At 47.7% G+C, this 21,987-nt stretch overlaps 1 protein-coding gene across 1 annotated transcript in view; it reads left to right on the forward strand.

Annotated features, from left to right (window-relative positions):
- LOC135202851 (uncharacterized) overlaps positions 1 to 21,987 on the forward strand; it is a 131,418-nt gene that overhangs the window by 48,191 nt on the left and 61,240 nt on the right. Inside the window, exons 3-4 of the mRNA XM_064232310.1 lie at positions 16,315 to 16,423; positions 16,712 to 16,841. Of these exons, the coding sequence (XP_064088380.1) occupies positions 16,315 to 16,423; positions 16,712 to 16,841 (239 nt within the window). The remainder of the gene's footprint in view (positions 1 to 16,314; positions 16,424 to 16,711; positions 16,842 to 21,987) is intronic.

Below are 21,987 nucleotides of genomic sequence, written 5' to 3' on the forward strand. Positions count from 1 at the left end.
CAATGGTATGCAAAAGAAGTGTAGGGGATTATGAAATGCACGAGAAATAACACGTGTGATGAATGTTGTGAATATGGATGAGGAATGGATGGAAGAAGCTAGAATTCCTACTTAAGGAAACTAGAGAGAAGATAGGGTTAGAAAGGCTGTCTCTAGAAGTTATTGGAGTAGAGCACGCTCTAACGAGCCAGTTAGTATAACTAACCCCCAAGTTAATTGCTTCCTCACATGCAGTATCAACCTCTTCCCGTCGGCGAATATGTTGCAAGTTCATGCTAACAGGGGAGATTGCAAATCTGAAGACCGCATTAAGAAGGATGGAGCTTTGGAAATGCAAGCCTCTTAAACAAGGTAAGAATGTGGAAAGGTGACATAAAGTTTGTCCCCAGTGTAGTGGAGGGTGTGCGTCTGATCGGCTTCTGTCTCGCTCCCCAGACCTAGACCGCTCTTCCAAGCTCCCAGGCCCAAGAGGAGGAAGGAATGTCGGACCAGTCGTTACGGAGGTTAACTGGAGAATCCCCGCCACCCGGTCAGGCGTCCCCTCTTCATAATCTTGTAGGCGTCCCAGACTGCCAAGGATTCGCCATTGGAAAGGCCATCCTGAAAAGAGTGCTTTTCCGTCAATCCGATTCGTTCTCCTCGAATAAGTGGATGGACTTCCGACGAATTGTCGCGGTTCCGATCAAGAGGAGTTGGGAAAGCTCCGACGTTGGACTCGAGGCCCTGGAACGATTTTGTTTTCCGGGACGATTCTCCCTACGAGAGGAAAAGAGCCAAAAGGGACAATATCTCGATCTTCCTACCCACCTTCCAGAGCGCATTCTCCTATTCATGAAAAAGAAAGAAGAAGGAAAATTAACAGCGACGGACATCCTACCGTAAAAATGCAGGAGCAGATTTCCTCCTTTCTTTAGTAGGAGTAATTGAGAAAAGACCTTCCCGAGGGAAAAAGGACGATTTTTCTTCCGGTTAAGAGATGCTATTTAATTTTATATTGTTTTGTAAGATGATTTCCTCGTCCGAAAGGGCGTTCCGGACTCCAGACTTATTTCTCCTCTACTCCTCGTACGAGTAACAGAGAGGAATAAAGAAAGAAGGATGAAAACTTCTAGAATTGAGGCATACGCAAACATACGGACAATTGGACGAAGAGTTGGTCCGAGGTCGGAACCAGAACCACCCAGGGGCGCTCTGGCGCCAAATTAATTGGACTACTCGGACTGGGAAAAAGGAAAAGTGTCCTACCGGCGGACGGCGCCAAACCAGACACCATTTCGCCAGAAGCGGACAGCCCCGGACAGGGCAAGATATGTCCTATGCGGACAACTATTTTGTTCAAGCGATGCCTGCCTACCGCGGACAGCCGTGGCAAGGCGGACAGCCTGGGATAGGAAAAAAACGTCGTGCGCAGGCCAACTCCGTCCCGGGTGCCCTGCCAGGAGCCAGAAGCGGACAAGACGGACCAGGGGCAGGAAGTTGTTCGTACTGGAATGACACCAGCCAAGCGCCAAGTTCCACTATGTCGACAGCTCGGACAGACGACACAGTCCGAGAACGGACAGATACGTTCCAAGCCGCATTGGAAAGACTTTTCTTCAAAAGAACAATACGGAGAAAGAAAATCAACCAGGAAATCTGTCTCTTTAATGATTTGGACCAGAACGGATTTTCTCTTGGGACAGAGACGAAAGACGTCGCCACAGGCGGCCGTCGTTCCTGTTTCACGATATTGGTCCCGTTTTTCTGGTGAAAATCTGCCGCAAGCACAGCTGTCCTCCTTGAGAAGAAATGAATTGCAAAATGTCGCACCTAGGCGGCCCGTCATTCTTGTCAGGAGGGCTTAATTATTGATTACGGGTTTTTTTCCTCAGGATCGGCAATTCCCCTCTTTCTCCCGACAGGGGGACATCAAGATGTCGCCACAAGCGGGGCCGTCGACCTTGTCGGGAAGCAGTTTGATCCTGCGAAGAGTCCTTATCACCTTGCGATGAGGAAGACGTTCTTCCCTCGGCCTAATAATTGATTCTCCGGTTGGGGAACTTGCATTAGAAGATGTCTCTGGACCAGCCGAAGATCAAAAAGCTCGCGGACTATCAGACTACAAAGCGTTGGCTGCGCTTTTACTCCAAGGAATTTGGAGATTCATTGAGTCCTGCCCCGCTCCTCTTCTCCTCGGTCGCTGTTCATCGAGCGCCGAAAACCGCAAAAGTCGTGCCGCTCCTTCTTGAAGATTGCGGCCAAATACAATTTGTCCATGAAGAAAGGCTTTGGGCAGTCCTTTTGGAAATTGGCTTAACTCCAAGAAGGAGGCGGGAAAGACTGTCTTTTACCTGCCCTCCCTCCAGACTTTCTTGGGATGGAGGGGTATCTTTGGTTATGAGACAGGCGCGAAGCAATGGGACTCGCCCTCCCCAGCGACTGCAGAGGGCAGATTTCTCAACGCTGGGTGGACGCCTCGTCAAGGGAGACGCCTTTCTTTCTTTTCTCAGCCAAGACAACGTTTGGGGGATGGTCTGAAATGGACCATCTCCTCAAGGGATTTGTTTCCATGTCTTGGGAAGTTTTCAACTTTCTGGACTGGTCCCTTGGGGTGTATGGCCCAAGAGGACTCAAGACAACTGAACAACTGAGCCCCGCCAATATCCTTAATAGTTAATTTTGACTTCTGTATGGCATAAAAGCCAGTGCCAAGGACCGGATCGGGAGAAGTGGCCCTCCCTTTTCGGGGCGGGAAATACTTAAGAAGAGAAACTGTATTCAGTTCTTTTCTTTACGCAAAGCTGTCCTCTCCCGGCACAGAGGTCGTCCCTTCTGGTACGACTTCCTCTGTTCTAACCAGCTTTTCCCCTATCTCAGTTAGTGAAAGAGGATATTTTCTTCACTCAACTTACCGAAGAAGGCGGACTACAGGCGACCTTTCTGGTTCAATCAACCCAAAAGGCCGAAAGACAGCTGTTTCCCTGCCACGAAGGGGGAGAACCACGGGTGGTCCCGCCTCAAGCCGCCCTTTCGAGGGGACTTCATCGTTTCGAGATTCCTCCTTTAAAGAAGATAGGAGGCAGAAAAAGAAGGAGGTAGGGCTTCTGCCATTTAGACCTTTACCGAAGAAAAGCAAATGAACTCAAGTCCTCCAACACCAGTAGGCGCCAGACTACCTGAATTTTGGCAGAAGAATCGGACGTCGAGAGGGGCGGACCAACTGGTCCCTTCTCAATTGTGAGGAGAGGATATTCTCATCCCCTTCAGGGAAAACAGACCTCCCTTTGACGTCTATTCCGATGGAAAAATGAAACTGTCGGCGAAGTACGCGCGACCCTGTCAAGGGAAAGGAAGATCCTTCTGCAATTAGTTTAAAGAACAAATGTTGGAGACAAGGAGGCCATAGAATTAGGTAACCGGATCCCCAACACTCTCAGGGCTTTTAACAATCGAACCTGTTCCTAGTTCCGAAAGCCTCGGGAGGGTGGAGACCTGTCCTGGATGTGAGCGCACTGAAACCCGATTCATGTAGAGAAACAGAAGTTCTTCTATGGAAACAATCCAAATCGGTTGCTAGCGGCTCTGCGTCCAGGAGATTTGGATTGGCCTTCCTTTGGATTCTACAAGACCGCATATTTTCACGTCCCTCTTTCATTCCGTCATCGGGAAGGAAATATCTAACGATTCATGATGCAGGGAAGGTCCTTTCAATTCAGGGCCATGTGCTTATCGGCCTGTCTACGGCCTCCTCAAGTGTTCAACCAACCAACCTTTATGAAGGGAACGTAGCACGGTGGGCTTCAATCTTGGAGGGGGTGTGAACATATCCCTCTATTCTGGACGGACTTGGCCTAATAAGGGCCAAGTTCAAAACAACAATGTTTGGGCGGACTTCAGAAACAACGCTTGAATCTCGTTGTCGCGTCCACTCGGACTGCTCGGTGAACCTCGAAAGAAGTCTCAGATGGTCCCCAGCCAAGACATTGTCTATCTGGGGATTCAGATGGATTCTCGGGGTTTTCGAGCATTTTCCATTCGCAAGTACAGAATTGCTCGAGGCTTGGAGAAAATATCAAAACTTCTTAGGGAAAGAACGAAGCTCCAGCCGAAGGGAATGGTTTAAGTCCTTCTGGGCCACCCTTTCGTCGCTTGGAGCAGTTCGTTTCCCTAGGGAGGCTCAATCTGATACCTCTTGTCAATTTTTACCCATGCAAAAGGAAATTGGGGTGGACAGAAAGAAAGGGGATCTTTCTGATCAGTTTCCCATTCTTCAACGAAATAAAAATTAAGGACCTGAGGTGGCGTGGTTAACCCCGCTTTCAGAAGAACGAAGGCATATTCCCTTCTTGCGATTCGGAACCCTCTCCTCGTGTTGTTTTTTATCCGACCCGCCTCGGAAACGGGATGGGGAGGGAGCAACTCTAGGAAAGAAAGGAATGAAGTGTCAGGAACCTGGACAGGTGAACAAGGTGTCCTGGCATATCAAATGTAAAAGAACCTTATGGCAGTTTGTCATCTAGCCTTGAAATACTTCGCAGTCGGAGGTCCAGAGGCGTGGTAGGTCCAGGTAAATAATTTCGGACAATACCACGGCTTCTGGCTTACATCCGAAAACAGGGGGGGACTCCCACTCCGCTTACACTATACAAGATTAGCAGAGAGACCTCTTGATATTTGGGCAGAGGAACGAGGCACTGTACTTTGCTGACGAGGTTTGTACAAGGGACAAAAAATTGTCAGAAGCAGACAGACTCAGGCAGGAAGAACCATGGTCCTTCCAACAGAGTGGACCCTAACATCCCCGAAGTCTGCCGAAAAAGCTCTGGTCTCTCTGGGGGAAGCCTCAGATAGACCTGTTCGCCACGTTTCTCTCCAGAAGGATAGAAAACTTTTGCTCCATTGTAGAAGATCCAAGAGCAATAGCGATAGATGCTTTTCTCATGGACTGGTCGGGCATAGATGCCTACGCGTTTCCCCCCGTTCAAGATTCTGGGGGAAGTGTTAAGAAAGTTCCGTTCCTCGGAGGCGACGAAACTGACTCTAATCGCCCCATATTGGCCCCGCTCGAGATTGGTTCACAGAGGTACTGGAATGGACGGTGGACTTCCCCAGATCTCTTCCCATGAGGACAGATCTGCTCAACAACCCCACTTCGAGAAGATAATCACGGAAACATCCACGCTCTCTCCCTGACTGCCTTTCGACTATCGAAAGACTTGTCAGAGCGAGAGGCTTTTTCGTTTTGCGAAAAGCTGCAAGCGGCAATTGCCAGAGCCCGCAGGTCCTCTACTCTGCGGGTCTATCAATCGAAGTGGGAAGTCTTCCGTAGATGGTGTAGGTCGAAGAAGCTGTCCTCTTCCGATACCTCTGTGACCGAATTGCTGATTCCTTATCTTCCTTAGAGAGGAATCACGTTTAGCTGTTTCTACCATAAAACGGTTATAGAAGTTATGCTCTCGGCTGTATTTAGAAACAGGGCCTTTAACATAGAAGACAATAAGGATCTCCATGATTTGATAGATCCTTTGGTACTACTAAGTCTAAATCCTTTATCACTCCAAGTTGGAACCTAGATGTGGTCCCTCCAGTTTCTCTCTTCGAATACTTTCGAACCACCTGATAAGGCATCCTTTAGGGACCTCTCGAGGAAGTGCATTTTTCTCTTGACCCTCGCGACGGCCAAGAGGGTCAGTGAGATACATGCATTAGACTCTCGGGTAGGTTTTAGAGAGATTTCTGCTGTGTCTCTTTCAACCTTTGTTTTTGGCCAAGAATGAGAATCCTTCTAAGCCTTGGCCCAGAAGTTTTGAAATCAAGGAGGGCTCTCTCCCCTTGTGGGTAGAGAAACAGAACGGTCTCTCTGTCCGGTCAGAGCACTGAAGTTTTATCTGAAGAGAAAGAGTCAACTTCAAGGTTGTAATCAGAGCCTATGGTGCGCGGTAAGGAACCCGAAGAGGCAATGTCGAAGAACGCATTAGCATTCTTCGTAAGAAATGTGATAACGGAGGCTCACATGAAATGCCAAGAGGAAACATTTAAGCTGCTTAGGGTTAGAGCACACGAAGTCCGTGCAATTGCAACTTCCCTAGCCTTTAATAGAAATGATGTCAATGAAAGACATATTAGCAGCAACATATTGGAGATGCAACTCGGTATTTTGCCTCCCACTATTACAGACATCAGAGTGACTTATGAAAAGTGTTTTTTTCTCTTGGACCTTATGTATCAGCGGTACCGTGCTGGGACAGGGAGCTGGTACTGATCCTTAAATAATATTGTTTTTAACTAAAAGATGGTTTGGTTTTGAGTTTTTATGGTCGTTTGAAAGGATGTTGGGGGGATACTCTTTCATCGTAGTACTAACCCCGTATTAGGATCAGGTGATCGGGATCGGTGTTATGCTCCTTAATGATGCCATATGGCAAGGTGTTTTGTCATGTAAGTGGATAGGACCCCATTGACAAAGATCCTTTGGTTCTGTCGAGTAAGTGGATAAGACCCCATCGACAGACCATCAAGAATTCTTAGCATGAGGTCACTACCTCGCTGAGGCTCTTGAGGCGATGTAAGCTCCTGGCAGTAGCCATGAAGTCTTTCGCCGACACAGGTAGGAACCAAGGTTTCTTATATTTTTGTTACCTACAACGTATGTTGTTCCCTGTCTATTCAGTAATTAGCTTGCTCTTACCCTCCGCCAAAGGTGCCAATCAGCTAAGTATATATCTGCCAGGGAAGTTGAATGTATAAAAATGATATTGTCATGATACAATAAAGTTTTATACATACTTACCTGGCAGATATATACTATTAAATGGCCCACCCAGCCTCCCCTCAGGAGAAAGGTGGAAGAGCAAATCTGTTTTAGAAAAATGGGATGGTTCCTAGTTTCTGCCACCCAGCAGCAGTGGCGGTAGATCCACCTGACCTACCGTAGCGTGTGCGCAAATTCGAATTTCTGTCGGGACGACGAGTCTATAGCTAAGTATATATCTGCCAGGTAAGTATGTATAAAACTTTATTGTATCATGACAATATCATTTTTCCTAACTATACAAACCTGAGGTCCTTTAACAATAGGAAGTAGCTAGCGGCAGCTGGAACGGTCGTAAGCTTCGAACAAGGGGAGAACGGTAGTTAACTGCTTGTCCTGACAGTCGCGCGCGCCACTTTTTGCTTTTGCCCATGCAAAATACGCAGAGTGAGGGGTGGCATGAGGAGGGACATATATAAAGGACCTCAGGTTTGTATAGTTAGGAAAAATGCAATTTTCGACAAATTGTCATTTGTTCCGATACGTAATACAAACCATCGGTCCTTTAACAATAGGAAGACTCACTTCTTGGTGGGAGGAATCTGAGTCTTTTGATGAACAGACTGGTGTTCGTCCATCCCTGGAATGCCTCCCTGGTCGTAAGAGCGAGGGAGGGATCCAAGCCTCTGTCCGATTGATCGGGGTGTGCACCGCAGGATCAATGGTCAGACCTCTGGGCCGAGTACTAAGAGAGAGGCAAGCGTATCTCTTCGTACCAGCAAGCAAGAACTTGTTCCTGTTTGCAAGAGGCAACATAAAGTATGGGTTGTCTCAAGCTGGCATCCACTTCCTCCCCCTTGTTGGAGGAAGTGGTGGATATACGCTCCTATCCCTAGTGAAGGGATAGGATGGGGCTCTGTTGAGTAGCTCACCTGCATCTTGTCCTAATCCAGCAGGTGACGACCGTGTCCCCTCTAACCACAGGTAAGGGGAATAAAAAGAAAAATGGGATGTAGGAGCCAGTCACACTCTCATTCACTCATCCATTCTTACGGTCACACCAGGACTCGATGCTGTTCAGCCTGCGAGGGTCTGGGTTCGCAACACAACGTGTTGAGCAGCCACCACGGGTACCAAGGAAAAAAGATCCAAGGACCTGTGGGCAATATCCCGAAGGTAGAAGGAAGGGCATGTGGTCTGGTTGGACCAGACCCCTGCCTTCAGTTACCTGCGCCACGGAGAAGTTCTTGCGGACAAGGCAGCATCTCCTTCGCATCGAAGGCGGTGAAGTCCATTAGGGAGGGGATTGTGAACGACTCGAACCAATCGTCAGGGACCGAAGGGTTCTGAGTCTACGCTACGTAGTTCGGTACGAAATCGAGCGGTCACGGATCCCATCCCCTGGGATGCTTGACTTCGCAGGAGAAGTCATGCAGTTCCTCAGAGGAAAAGAAGGAAATAGTCGCATGACCTATTCCTCTTCTCTACTTCGGTGATGTCCAGTACCCAATACTGGTCTGTCCGTTTGCCACGAAGTCTCTCGCAATCCTCCTATCCCCATGCAGCGAAGTTCTCGTAGTGGATAGGACACCGACACTCCATGGTGGGTGTCAATGGTATGGGTACTGTGACAAGCTATTAAAACGAAGTAATGATTGCTGTGTAACAACCGAACTAAGTCAACAGCGTAGTTCGTAACTGACTCGGGCGCTCTGACAGCTGCCGACTGACTGCGTTCGGTAGGAGGCAAGTTGTCAAAGCATCCGAGTAAGTCACGTGACCTTCGCCTTAAAAGGGTTATGCCGAGAGAAACAAATAATGTATTTGTTTGTCACCAATGCCGGACAGCGAGGTGATGATTCTCTTAAGGCATGTGCCCAACAGGCGAAAGTCAATTGCCTTCTAGAGACCGAGGTCCCTGAAGGCAAAACATCTCATGGTTGTTGAATACTCAGCTAAGGAGAAACAACACTATGTACCGTTGAAGACGAAGGTAGATATTGAATGCAACCTACGTCTTCACAGACGAATCGAGAGAAGGATTCTCAAGATTCATAACCTGTGCTTACAATGACTGAAAACGCTAACCGCTATTTCATTGCTGTCCGGTGAGAAGTCGTAGTTGCAATGAAAGCGGGGCGTTCTTCAGTAATGAAAACACAGGGGAAAACCGCCTGAAGAACTGCTTCTCATGGGCTGAACATTTGGAAGTAGAGCTGTCAGGTCAGAGAGTAGGCGATGTCTTCTGACAGATCTCGTAATTCGGGTTGAACAATGAACAATTGTACACCTAACGAATACGGAGATATTTTGAAGACAAACTCAGATGTCTGCAAAATCATTCGCATTATCGCAGTGCGATGCAGCGGGAGACTTGTACAGACTTCTGTTACCGTGCGGTAAACAGAAAGATGAAAAGAGTCCAAGAGATATCTCTATTGAAAATTCTCGCAATGTCGAAGGCGATGGACTCTAGCGTCACAGCAGTAAATGGTCCTTCATTATTGCGAGAATCCCCATTATTAATCAGAGACCTAAGTCCATGATTGTTGGGGCAGAGATACGGTTCGGTAGTCAATCAAACCAGGGGAGAGAGAGACATAACTGACCGTGCATCTCGGAGGCCCAGCTGATACTGAGCTGCTGTCAGGTAGTTCAATACGTAGTAGTTGAGCCTGAGCTCTCGCCGACTCGTCATCCTGAGTTGCCATGTAATCCATTATTCCATGAAGGAATGCGTTCGGCTAGAACTACCGAGCATAAAAGATATGCTCGAGCAATTATATTTAGGCGAAACGAATTTCGGTCTAAATATAAAAGTTGAAATGGTGTTGTCGTGACAAAACCATAAGTATATAAAATTGAAACTGAAAACTCCTGGGAGGTTGCAGGCAACCCCGAGTTGCAGTTCAATTAGAATACTTCTTTCTAAGTCGCAATCCGTAGATAAACTAGGATATGCGCCTACCCCTCGGACAATTCAACTGCTTAGTAGAATCATGTCGCGAGGTTAATATACGTAGTATATTTGTAGGATTCTGAACAACGATCTCCATCCTAAATTCTTTCCTTCAAGAAAGCAAAATAAGGATTGGAGATCGACCACTTCGATCTCTATCAAAGAGTTGAAGGAGAAGTCTTCCTCGAAGGAAAGCTTCAATGGTGAACAGAATACTAAGACGATAGTTCAAGCCAAAACTGGATATTCCCGTCCGATCTTCTCTATTCCAGGTTGGTCGCCTACTGTAAGATAGTTTTCTTTCTTTCATCCAGCAGTCTTCTTCCCAATGCTAGAAATTCCAGGAATTCGAGCATAGGCGAGGTTCCCGATTATCATGTAAACATCGGGGATTCTCGTCTCGCTCACTTTAGACCGTGGTCTCGCCTAAGTGTTTGGAGATCGTAAAAAACTCGAACACTCTGAATGCGCTAGAAATTCCTTAGAATTCTAAGCAGTCTGCGAAACCCCCACCGAATTCGTCAAACGATATCGGCTGGTGGTCCTCTCGATTCCCGTAGAAATCGAGAATGGGGCAGGATCCCTCCTCAACGACCGGGGCTTACGTCAGGTAGGACCCGAAGGTCCCCCCGGTAGCGCAGTCCGAACGTGGGATCCTACAGAGAAATCTCTGTAGGATCCCTCCCCTTCCCTCGTAGCCGTAAGGAGAGAGGGAATGGGGGAGGAATTGGATACTCGCTCGCCTTCCCAGTGGAACTAGCAGTTGGAGAAGAATAGGAGCAGCCATCGCCTTGCGGCGATGGTCTCTCAGAGTCTGGGAAAAAACGTATCGTCAGGAGAAAAACGTTTTCCCCCGCGGAGGGTTACGAACTCTCACTGTAGGTAAGGGTCTGCCGCCACTGTGAACGTCGTCTGGGTGGGCTGATCGACACCTGACGGGGGAGAGCCGATACCGTCCTCCGCGACTCATTCCAGTCCTCGTCGAGGTCGAAACCTCTCAGGAGGACCGAAGGAGTATTTAAATACGGTGTCCGAAGACACGTAGAAAGAAACGCCGCTGTCGCAGTAGAGGAGGTGGAAGTAGCTTGATCGACCGGCCAGAACTGAGCGAGCCTTCTTGTCCGGAGACGAGAGACTCTGGTTCGAGACAGAAAATCGGCAAGCTCCGATCGCGGCAGACCCACCGTCGGTTTGGGGGGTTCCCTCTCGGGCCCCAAAACGACTCGAGCAGAGACGTGGGCCTCTGCTGGTTGGGAGCGGCAATCCTTCCGCAAGGTCATTATGCTGACGAATCAGCTTAATGACTTCTGTAATCTCCTCTGTATCTCGGGAGTAACCGCGTCTTGCGGAGTAGGACCGTCCAGTCCTTCCAACAAGAACAAGATCCCGAGATACTCCTCCTTCCGAAGGAGGAAAAGCGGCAGACCCTGACGGTCGCCTCCAGCTACTTGCACGTATGTCCTGGTCGGTCGGTCCTAGAACCGTGCCTGGTCCATACGGCGTCATAGCGGGATCGCGAGCGGCGCACCTCTCGCGATCACTCATAGGTACCTCGCTTCTCCCGGTGTAGCCCGAGGAGGTTGAAGGTACAGGAGAGGCAGACCTGACGCCCCCCCCCTAGCTCGCTGGCAGGACCAGCGTGCTTGGAGGGCTGCTGCTGATCGTCAACCCGCGGTGGCGATCGAGCAGCAGGCCTAGCCTTGCCGCTCGCCTGGGGCGAGAGGCTCGGCTGAGAACGGCTCGACGCTGATCTCTAGCGTCAGGGCGAGCTGTTGCTGGTTACCATCTTCGCCCTGGATAACCCAACCGATGGGAGCGGCGTCAGGTGACCTGCTAGGTTCGCTGTCGCGGTGAGACCGGCGAGCGTCCTCTCGGCGCGTCGAGCCGCTGGTACCGAGCCGTAGCTGGTACCGACGGCCGCGGGGACCCTTCCTCGCCTCAACTCGTGGCTGGTCAGCGACCGTCACGTCAACAGCCGAGCAGCCAGCTGGTCGCTGCGAGAGCGTCCACTGGCCTGACGAGCGTCGTCTGCACGACTCTCGCCAGTCTTCTGCTCCGCGCTTCGGTCTTGACGGCGAGCGAGCTCGGGCGTCAAGACTTTAGCTGGACGGTCTTCCCGCGAGACCGTCCACTCGGTACTTCTCGCTAACGAGAAGCCGAGGCGGATCCTGGTTTAGCGGCAGAACCGCTAGAACCAGGCGAGGAAGTGCCAGCCGAAGCTGGTACTTCCTCTGGTCCCCGTCTTCTTCTCCTTGGTAGAAAGAAAAGACGGGCCCTGTTCCCGAGGGAGCAGGAGGACCAGCAGAAGAGCTCCCCGAATCGCAGGAGCGAGACGGGCCCTTAGAAGGTCCCGAAGGAGCCTTCTTAGGGGGGAATACCCGGGTTACCAGCTGGTCGCTGCAAGAGCGGCCGCTGGCCTGGCAAGAGTCACCTGAGCGTCTCTCACCAGCCTTCTGCTCCGTGCCCGCGTCTTGGCGCCGAGCGAACTCTGGCGCCGAAACTTGGCTGCACGGTCTCCCGAGGGAGAACGTACACTCGGGATCTCTCGCGAACGAGAGACCGAGCCGGAACCTGGCGTAGCGGCATCGCCGCTAGCACCAGGCGAGGAAGTACCAGAGCTAACCGATACTCCTCTGGTCCCCCGCTCTCTCTTCCCTTGCGGAAGGGGAGACGGGCCCCGCTCCCGAAGGAGCAGGAGGACCAGCACAGAAGGACCCCCCGTCCCACCGAGGTGGGACGGGCCCTTAGAAGTTCCCGAAGGAGACTTCTTAGGGGGAAGGCAGCCTTCTTCTTCTTCGGCTTATGGGCCTTAGAAGTCGAAGGGGAAGAGGCAGCAGCAGACGATGAAGACGAAGATGACAGCTTCCTTTCTTCTCCTCTTCCTCGTCAGCTCACGCAGGACAGTCGTCAGGTCCTCCATCCAGGCCGGAGCCGGGGCTATTGCCGAAGCAACACGGCCCGACTGCACCTGTCCGGAAGGACCTGGGACTGGGGAAGACACACCGTGGGCAGGACCAGCATGGACAGGCACAGGAACCAGGAGCGACAGGAACAGCAACCAGCTCAGGAGCGCAGGAACAGCGGCAGCGGTAGACCCAGAAGGGACAGCCAAGCCAACAGCGGGAATCACATCAGCGGCAGGTACGGCAGGCCCAGCGATCGCCTCGTGAAATCATCGGCAGCCAGCGGAACCTGGGTCCTGGCGCCCGGTCCTGGGGCGAGCTGCTGGAACAGCGGAAGTCTGGGGCAGGCAACACGAAGAAAACAGGCGGCGGCGGCAACCCCACCTCGGTACGGCGGCGGCCCTAGTAGCGGCAGACGGCGTCACCGACACAGCATGGGGAGTGTAGACCAGGTGGGGGGGGAGCAGCATAAGCGGCCGTGGTAGTAGTGGAGACCGCCCCAGACCTCGCTAGACGCTGCAGCAGCCGTGGATGCTAGGCACGCCCTGCCTCCGCGGTGGTCCATACCTGTCCAAGGTCGTCTCCCACGGATGTAGCACCTGCGGTAACATAGATAGATTAGTAAGAGGGGTTCCCTCACGCACGGGGGGAAGACATGCCCCACCCCGAACGCAAGGAAGACCCCAAATACAAAATACAACGAAAAAGCTGAGCGGGGGGCAGGAAGGAAGACGAAGAATCGGATACCAAGGGAGTCGCGGGAGAGCTTTCCAACGACTTCCTGGCAGACCTTCGCTTCCCCTACCCCCGCACAGCAGTGAAAAGTAATATGAAAATGAAACAGAATACTGCCCTTGCGATTCACTTCATAGAACTTAAAGGGGAAAAGATCAATTCCCGGGTAAGAACGGAAACTTGATCCAATAATATGATGCTATCATAAAATATATATGAAAATGAAACAGAATACTGCACTTGCGATTTCATTTTCACATAAAAAAAAATCGTAAGGATCAATTCCCGGGTAAGAACGAAAATTGATCCAAATTAAATTTCATGCAAATAAATAAATGAAAATGAAAAGAATATTGCAATTGCGAATCCACTTTCATTGCATTCTATTATACAAAATTAAAAGGCTCGTGCCGAGCGCACAAACACACTCTCGGTAACGAACGCACAGGGCAAACATATAATGAAAGAGTACTTACATTTTCAATTACACACTTTCGCCCACAATACATGACTCGGTGCGAGCGTCCGCCCTCGGCACCGAGGCATTAATTCAAGGGTTCAATTCATGAAAAGAGAGGAAATCGCCGCATCTACGGCGATAACTCCATGTTGGTTCATAATTAAGTAATGAAAATGAAAACAGTGTACTTACAGTTTCATTTTCAAGTCAAAACAAACCATTAGTAGAAAACACAATATAAACAAAGCATACGAACGATGAAAATCAGGGCAGAGAGCGATGACGAAACACGTCCTTCACACCCGCGGCCGAAAGCAAAAGTGATTTGTTTACCTCCCAGTCGCGCGGCGCGCGACTGTCGGACAAGCAGTTAACTACCGTTCTCCCCTTGTTCGAAGCTTACGACCGTTCAGCTGCCGCTAGCTACTTCCTATTGTTAAAGGACCGATGGTTTGTATTACGTATCGGAAAACAACAGTGTTTTCATATACGTAGTACTGTATTTCCATTGTCGTGTATTTGATGTGATTACTGTAGTACACATTTCTAGGGTCTTTGCAGCCACTAGCTAAAATTCTTGATGAACATACAGTATTAGGTAGTTACAGTACTGTTATAATATATACCTACATCCCCAGAGTATACTGCACTACTTCCTCTCTTTTATTTTCAAATCTCTTTTCTTTGGTCTTCTAACTGGTTGTGTAACATTTTTTAACTGTGCCATGCTTCACTTTTCACCCTACTATACTCTTGTTTGTTTTTTTCCATCTGTCCATCCGCCTGTGGTGTTTGCTCATAGTAACTGCGTCCTGGGCTTTAAATAGTTACGCCATGTTTAAGTTTTAGGTAAATAAAAGGATATCTTGGTGTACATTTGCAACTGAAAAGTGTTTTAATAATTTACTGTATGCAAATTACACCATTAATATTCGAAATAGCATATTATTTAAAGCCCGGGACACAGTGTTACCATGCGCGACCACCACAGGCGGATGGATAGATGGAAAAAAACTAGAGTATGGTAATAGGGTACTAATTCAGATGTGTGACTACTTGTTGGTGATTACTGTTTGTGCATCTTAAATTTTACACTTTTACTGCTGCTTTTTCTTAGCCATCTCTCTACCAAATTGCTACAGAGGTGCAAGTTAATAGTAAGGCAGTCCCCGGTTATCAGCAGCCTCTACAGGCAGTCCCCGGGTTACGACGGGGTTTCCGTTCTTGAGGCGCGTTGTAACTCGAAAGTCATCGGAAGCCGGAACATCATAAAAAATCCTTATAAACCTTACTTTTAATGCTTTGGGTACATTCAAAACTATGTAAACTGCATTCTTATTGCATTTTTCTTAAAAAAGCCTTCAAATTTTGATATTTTGCATTTTTGGTGTCATATTTCTTCTGCCAGATGAGCGTTATAGGTGTCATAACCCTGGAAATAATTTCTGATAAATATAATTGAAGTGCCTTAACCTCGGAACGTCGTAAGCCGAACCCGTTGTAACCCGGGGACTGCCTCTATTATTGGCAATCCGGTTTTATGGCGCTCGTCTACCTCTGAAATTTTTTTTTTTTCGGCACCGATTTCCAGTCATCAGCGCTGATACATTTCTAACAGAGCTGCCACTAACCAGTTATTGTGCAAAATGCAGTTTTTGGGGATTTTCGCTTATCATCGAGCCATCAGAATGGAACCCCTGCCAATAACTGGGAAATGCCTTACCTTCATATGAAAACTCATTACTACAGAGTTACAGATATTAATGCATGCTAGCTTTCTTGTATAATGGTTTGTTGAAGGTTTATTAACTTGAAATACATTTGACCCCCTGTATTCGCGTTCTCCAGATTCGCGGACACACACATTCGCGGATTTCTCTCGGGAACGTTTCCCCCCATTATTCAGAGAAAATTCGCATATACGCGGTATTTTTCTATGAGAAATATCCACGAATTCCTGGGTTTTTTTTATCAGTTTCATCATAAAATACACTTTTTATGATAAAACTATTAAAAAAACAAAGTATAAACATTTTTAGTGGGGTTTTCTTGAGTTTTAACCAACAAAATAGGCTGTTTTCAGTGTTTTTATAGGGATTCCAACTATTCACGGGGGGGTCTGGTACACATCCCCTGCGAATACGGGGGGACCACTGTATTATGTGCATTAGTCCTGAACTGCTATCTTGGCAGCATGGATGGACAGTGATTAACAATACTGTAATCATTGGTTTTCAAGGGGTTCTTCAGATATATTTCCCAAGGGTTTGAAGACTGAAATCCTTCATTTATGAATACAGTAAATAGATTTTAATTTTGTATTGCATTTGTAAGGTTGCATATGAGATACATACTGTAAATGCTTTTCATTATCTTTTGTGGAGTATTTTAACCTGACCTTATGTCTGACTTATGGCCTACATGCACTTCTATATCAAACTTTAGAATAAGATTTCGACCATTATGATGTATAATTATATTCTGTCTTTTGAATGATGAAATCATAGAGACTGCACATCTTTTGCAGGCAATAATGATTACAGATGGTGAAGCTGGCAGTCAAAATACTGTTGCTGTGCTGCGATATGTCAGGGAGAGAATCCTGAAGCCCCGTGATGTTATTTTATCATTGTTAGGTAGAGTATGAAGACTTTCAGTTGTTGTATTTTGTTGAAACTAAAATCTTTGAGGTTTCTTTTTATACTATATGATGTGTTTATGTTGGACTTGTTTTAATAAAAAAAAGTATTTTTAAAGCTTTTCAATGTTAATATTAATGTTATACGCTTGCTAAAGGTCATGTTTTAAAGGACGCTTATGACTGTATTATATGAATAATATTCTTTATTTTGAGAAAGCCTGGTTTATATTGTTGGGAAAATGTCTATAAAAGTGTTATAATTCCGAACTTATCTTCCAAACAGGTTTTCGTGATTGGGCAAAGGATGGTTCTGGATGGTGTATGTGTACGAAATTTTTGAATGTTATATACTGTGCTATTGTGGTATTGTTCCTCTGTATAGGACCTGTTCTGCAGTACAACATGTGCTTTAAGTGAGTAAAGTATAAACTAGATTTAAAAAGCATTATTAGATTGTTAAGAAGATTGTCTAAGAGTAAGTAGCTATGAAGAGGGTTTCCCATCTGCTGCACTTTAAAAATCATTACGGTAGTACTTATAAGATATCAAAATATCCTGTAGAAAATTCTCCTTTAGGGGATATTCGTGCCATGGGCTTTTAGTGCATTTATATAAAATATAAATACAGTGGAACCTTAGTTTTCGTATGATTTGGTTTTTGTAGACTTTTTCCGACAGTTTTTCTTGGGTTTCGTATGTTTCCTCAGATTTCGCACACTTGGAAATTCTCCTTCCAGGGTCCACTGTGTGACTAGGCCCTGTATCGAGTGCCGAAACAAAGCATCTCATGTTCTCTTGTGACCCATTCTGCCTTTATGTTTGTTGTTTATTGTGCTTTTTTGTGCTTTTGTGCTTGTGCTAAATAAGCTATCATGGGGCCAAAGAAAGTTCTAAGTGCCAGCCCTTCTGTAAAAATGGCGAGAAACGTTAGAATTTAAGAAAGAACTCGTAGCAGTGTTGGAGGGTATTGCATGCCAATCACAGGAAGAAAATGCCTTCAAGTGCTGCTGTTAGTGAATTTAAAGGCCAGCAGGGGCTGGTTTGAAAAATTCAGAAAGCGAGCGTACATACATAATGTGCCTACTTCAAGGACATTTGCAAAGTGGAATGATGTACAAGATTTTGTGGAGAATTATCATCCCAACAAAGATGTTGTAATCCGTGTCTCCAAAATCTTTAATTATTACCATAAGGGATTAGTTTATCTAGACCTCTGAGCCTGATAAAGGCTCTTCTCAGGCTGGTTATCAACATCTTTGTTGACAGTGCTGTATTCAGTGCTATGTTCCACTTTGGGCAAATTTCAAAGAGATACCAGAAACAAATGTCTCTGGACAGTTTTGTTGTGCGACAGGGGTCCAGTGACTCTCTAGCTGGTCCTAGTGCCAGTAGAAACCGAACAGGGGTAGTAACCCCAGACAGTGCCAGTAAAAAATGAAGAGAAGTAACCCCAAATAGGTCCTTGATACCTGAAATCCTTCTGGAGGGGGATTCCCCTTCTAAACAATAACCTCTCCCCCTCCTTCTTCCCTTCTCTCCAACTCCCATACGCTAATAAGAGTCTTCCATAAAGGTAAGTGTGATGTTAAATGTTCATTATTTGTTTCATTATTCATTGCTATTTATTTCTCATTGTTTTCTGTATGCAAAACTGTGTTTATTCCAAATAAAATGTATTTATTTTCTTATTTTTGGGGGTCTGAAATGCATTACAGGCGGTCCCCAGTTATCAGCGGACTTGGTTAATGGCGATCCGGTTTTATGGCACTAGCCTAGCGCCATAGAATCAGTGATTTGTGGTGCCATAACGTGCCGAGTTCCTGTTATCAGCAGCTGCCGAGAAAGGAACCCCTGCCAATAACCGGGGCCTGCCTGTAATTATTCCTTATGAGAATTATTGTTTTGGTTTTCATATGTTTCCGACTTGATGGGAGGTTCCAGAACAGATTATGTACGAAAACAGATTCCACTGTAAAAGCCGTTCTTGAATTTATGATTTCAGTATGAAGGGGCAAATGTCTAAGAATTTACCAAGAAAAAAAAATTATTCTTCTGGGGATCAGAAATGAGCCTTCTACTCTCCTCCACCACAAAACTTTGTTCATGTCACATGGCCTGTCACATGGATTTTTTTTTTTTTTGTGACTTCATGCTGTATCACAAATAAGGTTATAAAGATGAGTATGCTGCCATGTGGGCTAAATCATTTGATGCCATTTAATGTAATTTTTAGGGAGCAGTTAATACACACTTAACCATATGATACATTTAGTTTTACCTAGTTTGCAACTAAGTATCAATTAGAATATGCTTTTAGAAAAATTATTCAGCTATTAATAGATGTAGTTTTAAAAGACTGGAATTTACATACTATAGGGCTTGCCAATGCTAAAATTGATACATATTTATTACAACAAATTAGAAAAATAATTTGTCCATAAAATGTTTTACAATACTATAGTTCAATTTTGTAGCATGAACTTCCCTGCCAGATATATACTTAGCTTAGGTCTCTGACGTCACGACAGAAAATTCAAAACTCGCGGCACACGCTACCGGTAGGTCAGGTGATCTACCTTACCCGCCGCTGGGAGGCGGGTGTAAGAACCAGTCCCCCTTTCTTGTCAGATTATTTTCTGTCGCCGGCTGGACAACACCTGTTGTTCAGTCCTTACGATAGTTAAAATTCGTTCTCGTTGCCGACGATTTGGATTTGGTGAAGTACCCTTTGTTTGTTGGCTTGGCATACGCTTTTTGGACTGTGTTTTGGATTTTTCTTTTGGATTTCTCTTACATATCTATAATCATGGATGATTTTGAAGTTAAGAAACCTAGTTTATTTAGGGTTTGTTCAGAGAAGGAATGTAAAGTTAGGCTTCCTAAAGCTGCATTAGATCCTCACTCGGTATGTGAGTCGTGTAGAGGGAATGAATGCTCTTTTATTAACCCTTGCAAAGAGTGTGAGAATTTGGATGAGGATGGTTGGAAGGCTCTCTCTTCTTATGTGAGAAAGTTAGAGAAGGATAGGGTGCGCAAGGCTTCTTCAAAGAGTTCTAGTAGATCGAGGGTGAGTGAAGTTGACGCTGAGAATCCTGTAGTAGAAGTAGTTCCTTTTCCAGTTTCAGCCCCTGCGCCCAGCTTTGAACCCGAAGATTCGTTTTCGGAAGTTGCTTCTGGGAGAGCCTCGATCAGGAGTAAGAGAGCCTCGCTCGCTCTCGACAAGGTAAGAGTGATGATAGTGCAAGTGATCAGTGCAGTGCCCCTAGTGCAGTGGAGGGTGCGTCTGACCGGCTCACTAACGCTTCCAGGCCTAGACCTCTTCCAGACTCCCAGACCCAGTGGAGGAGGAAAGTCGAAAGCCGCAGGAAGGTTAGGGAGAACCCCCACCGGTCAGGCGTCCCCTCGGCAGTTCCTGTTGCTCGTTCCCAGGCTGCCTTGGATCGAACCAAGAAGGAGTTATTGCGCCAGTGCTTCTCGTCATCTTCGTCGCCTTCTCCTCAGCGTAGATGGAGCGCATCGGAGTCGTCTCGCCCTCTCAAGAGGCCCTGGAAGGATCCTTGCGCCCTTCCTTCCAGCCCCGAATCCTTCGCGGAAGAGCCAGAAGTGGAACGCAAGAGAACCAAGATTTCGTCCGGTTACGCTTCTCCTGTTCGCTCTCGGACTTCGTCCCCTGTAGAGGAGTTTAAGAGATCTCCTGCGCGTATCCTGGCGGGTCTGCAGGCGCAGATTGCGGCTTTAGCGGAGTCTATTGCTGGGACTTCTCATCGTCGGAAGGACGCCTCACTTCCGGTGAAGAAGTCTAAAAAACGTTCCTTCGGCTAAATCTCCTTTGGCTAGAAGAGCTTTTGAGCCTGTTAGTAGGAGGTCAGAAGTGCAGGCTGGAGCTCGGGATCTTTCTCCGAGTAGGCTCTCCTCTCTTCCCAAGCAAGAGTTGTGAGCATGTAAGGCGTAAGGAAGCCAGACAGGCTCTCTCCTCAGGATTTCCGCTCCTCTTCAGTTAGGCGCCAAGAGCTTGACAGACGTCAAGAGCCTCGTTTTCGTCAGGAGCGAAGGAAGAGTTCTTCGCCTGTGGCCACTCTCCTTTTGACGGACGCTCGGAGCCTAGTAGGCATCAAGAGCCTAGTAGGCGCCAAGAGCCTAGTAGGCGCCAAGAGCCTGGTAGGCGGCAACGGAAGTTTTCTCCTCCGTTAGATCACTCCCGATTGGATAGGCGCTCAGAGCCTTGTAAGCGCCGCGCTTCTGACAGGGATTCATCTGTGGATGTTTTCTCTCCCCGTGGCAGGCGTCAAGAGCCTGGCAGGCGTAGTGAGGATGGCAGGCGCCAAGAGCCTAGCAGGCGCAGAGAGCCTGATAGGCGCTCTCCCTTATCCAGACGCTCTTCTGTGGAGTTAGAATCTGTTTCCGACAGTCGGGCCTCCACTTGTAGGCGCTCTCCTAGTAGGCGCTCCCCAAGTAGGCGCTCTCCTAGCAGGCGCTCACCAAGTAGGCTCTCTCCTGGGAGGCGCTCTCAAAGTAGGCGCTCTCCAACTAGGCGCTCTCCTAGTAGGCTCTCTCCTGGGAGGCGCTCTTAAGTAGGCGCTCTCCTGGTAGGCGCTCTCCTGGTAGGCGCTCCCCGTGTAAGCGCTCTCCCGTGGTTTTTCTTCGCCAGTGAGGCGCTCGCCTAGTAGGCGCTCTCCGAACAGGCGCTCTCCAAGGATTAGCTCTCCTCCGGGCAGTAGAGCTTCTAGACGTCATTCTTCGGTTAGAATTTGTTGCTGATTCGGAGGAAGATTTGCCCAAGGATGCTTTCGGTTTCTTCGTATAAGAGACTTACAGACCTCCTCTTGCAAGATTTTGGGGAGTCTCTTTCGGCCGTTGCTCCTCCGTCTCCTCCTTCCTTATTTTCAACGACCAATACGGCTAAGAAGTCTTCAGTCGTTAAGATGAAGCCTACAGTGTCTATGAAGAAGGCTATGAAGAACTTTGACGACTGGTTGCTTTCAAAAGAAGAGAAGGGCAAGACAGTTTTTTCTTTTCCCCCGTCCAAGCTGACGGGTAAGATGGGTTCTGGTACGAGTCAGGAGAGCCCTTGGGTCTAACTCTTCCCTCTTCTGCAGACTCGGACTTCTCTTCGTTGGTCGATTCCGCACGTCGCTCGGCGCTGAATTCTGCGAAGACGACGTGGGGTATGAGCGAGTTGGATCACCTTCTGAAGGGAATGTTCCGAGTCTTAGAAGTTTTTAACTTTCTTGCCTGGACCCTGGGAGTGTTGGCTAAGAGGACACAAGAGCAAGACACTCCTTCGCCTGAAGACCTCCACGCAGTTCTGTCTTGCATGGACAAGGCAGTGAGAGACGGTTCCGGGGAAATTGCTTCACTTTTTGGTGCAGGAGTGGTAAAGAAGAGGGCCGTTTTCTGCTCTTTTCTTACCAAGGCGGTTTCTCACGCACAGAGAGCTTCCTTGCTGTATTCACAGCTTTCCCCGCAACTCTTCCCCAAGAAGACTATTAACGATATCTCCAGCTCGATATGCTAGCTCGCTCGGCTAGAATTCCGAAACCTTCGTTTCAGCAGAAGACG

The sequence above is a fragment of the Macrobrachium nipponense genome, chromosome 33 (genome assembly GCF_015104395.2).
Source record: "Macrobrachium nipponense isolate FS-2020 chromosome 33, ASM1510439v2, whole genome shotgun sequence".
In the NCBI taxonomy this organism is placed as follows: domain Eukaryota; kingdom Metazoa; phylum Arthropoda; class Malacostraca; order Decapoda; family Palaemonidae; genus Macrobrachium; species Macrobrachium nipponense.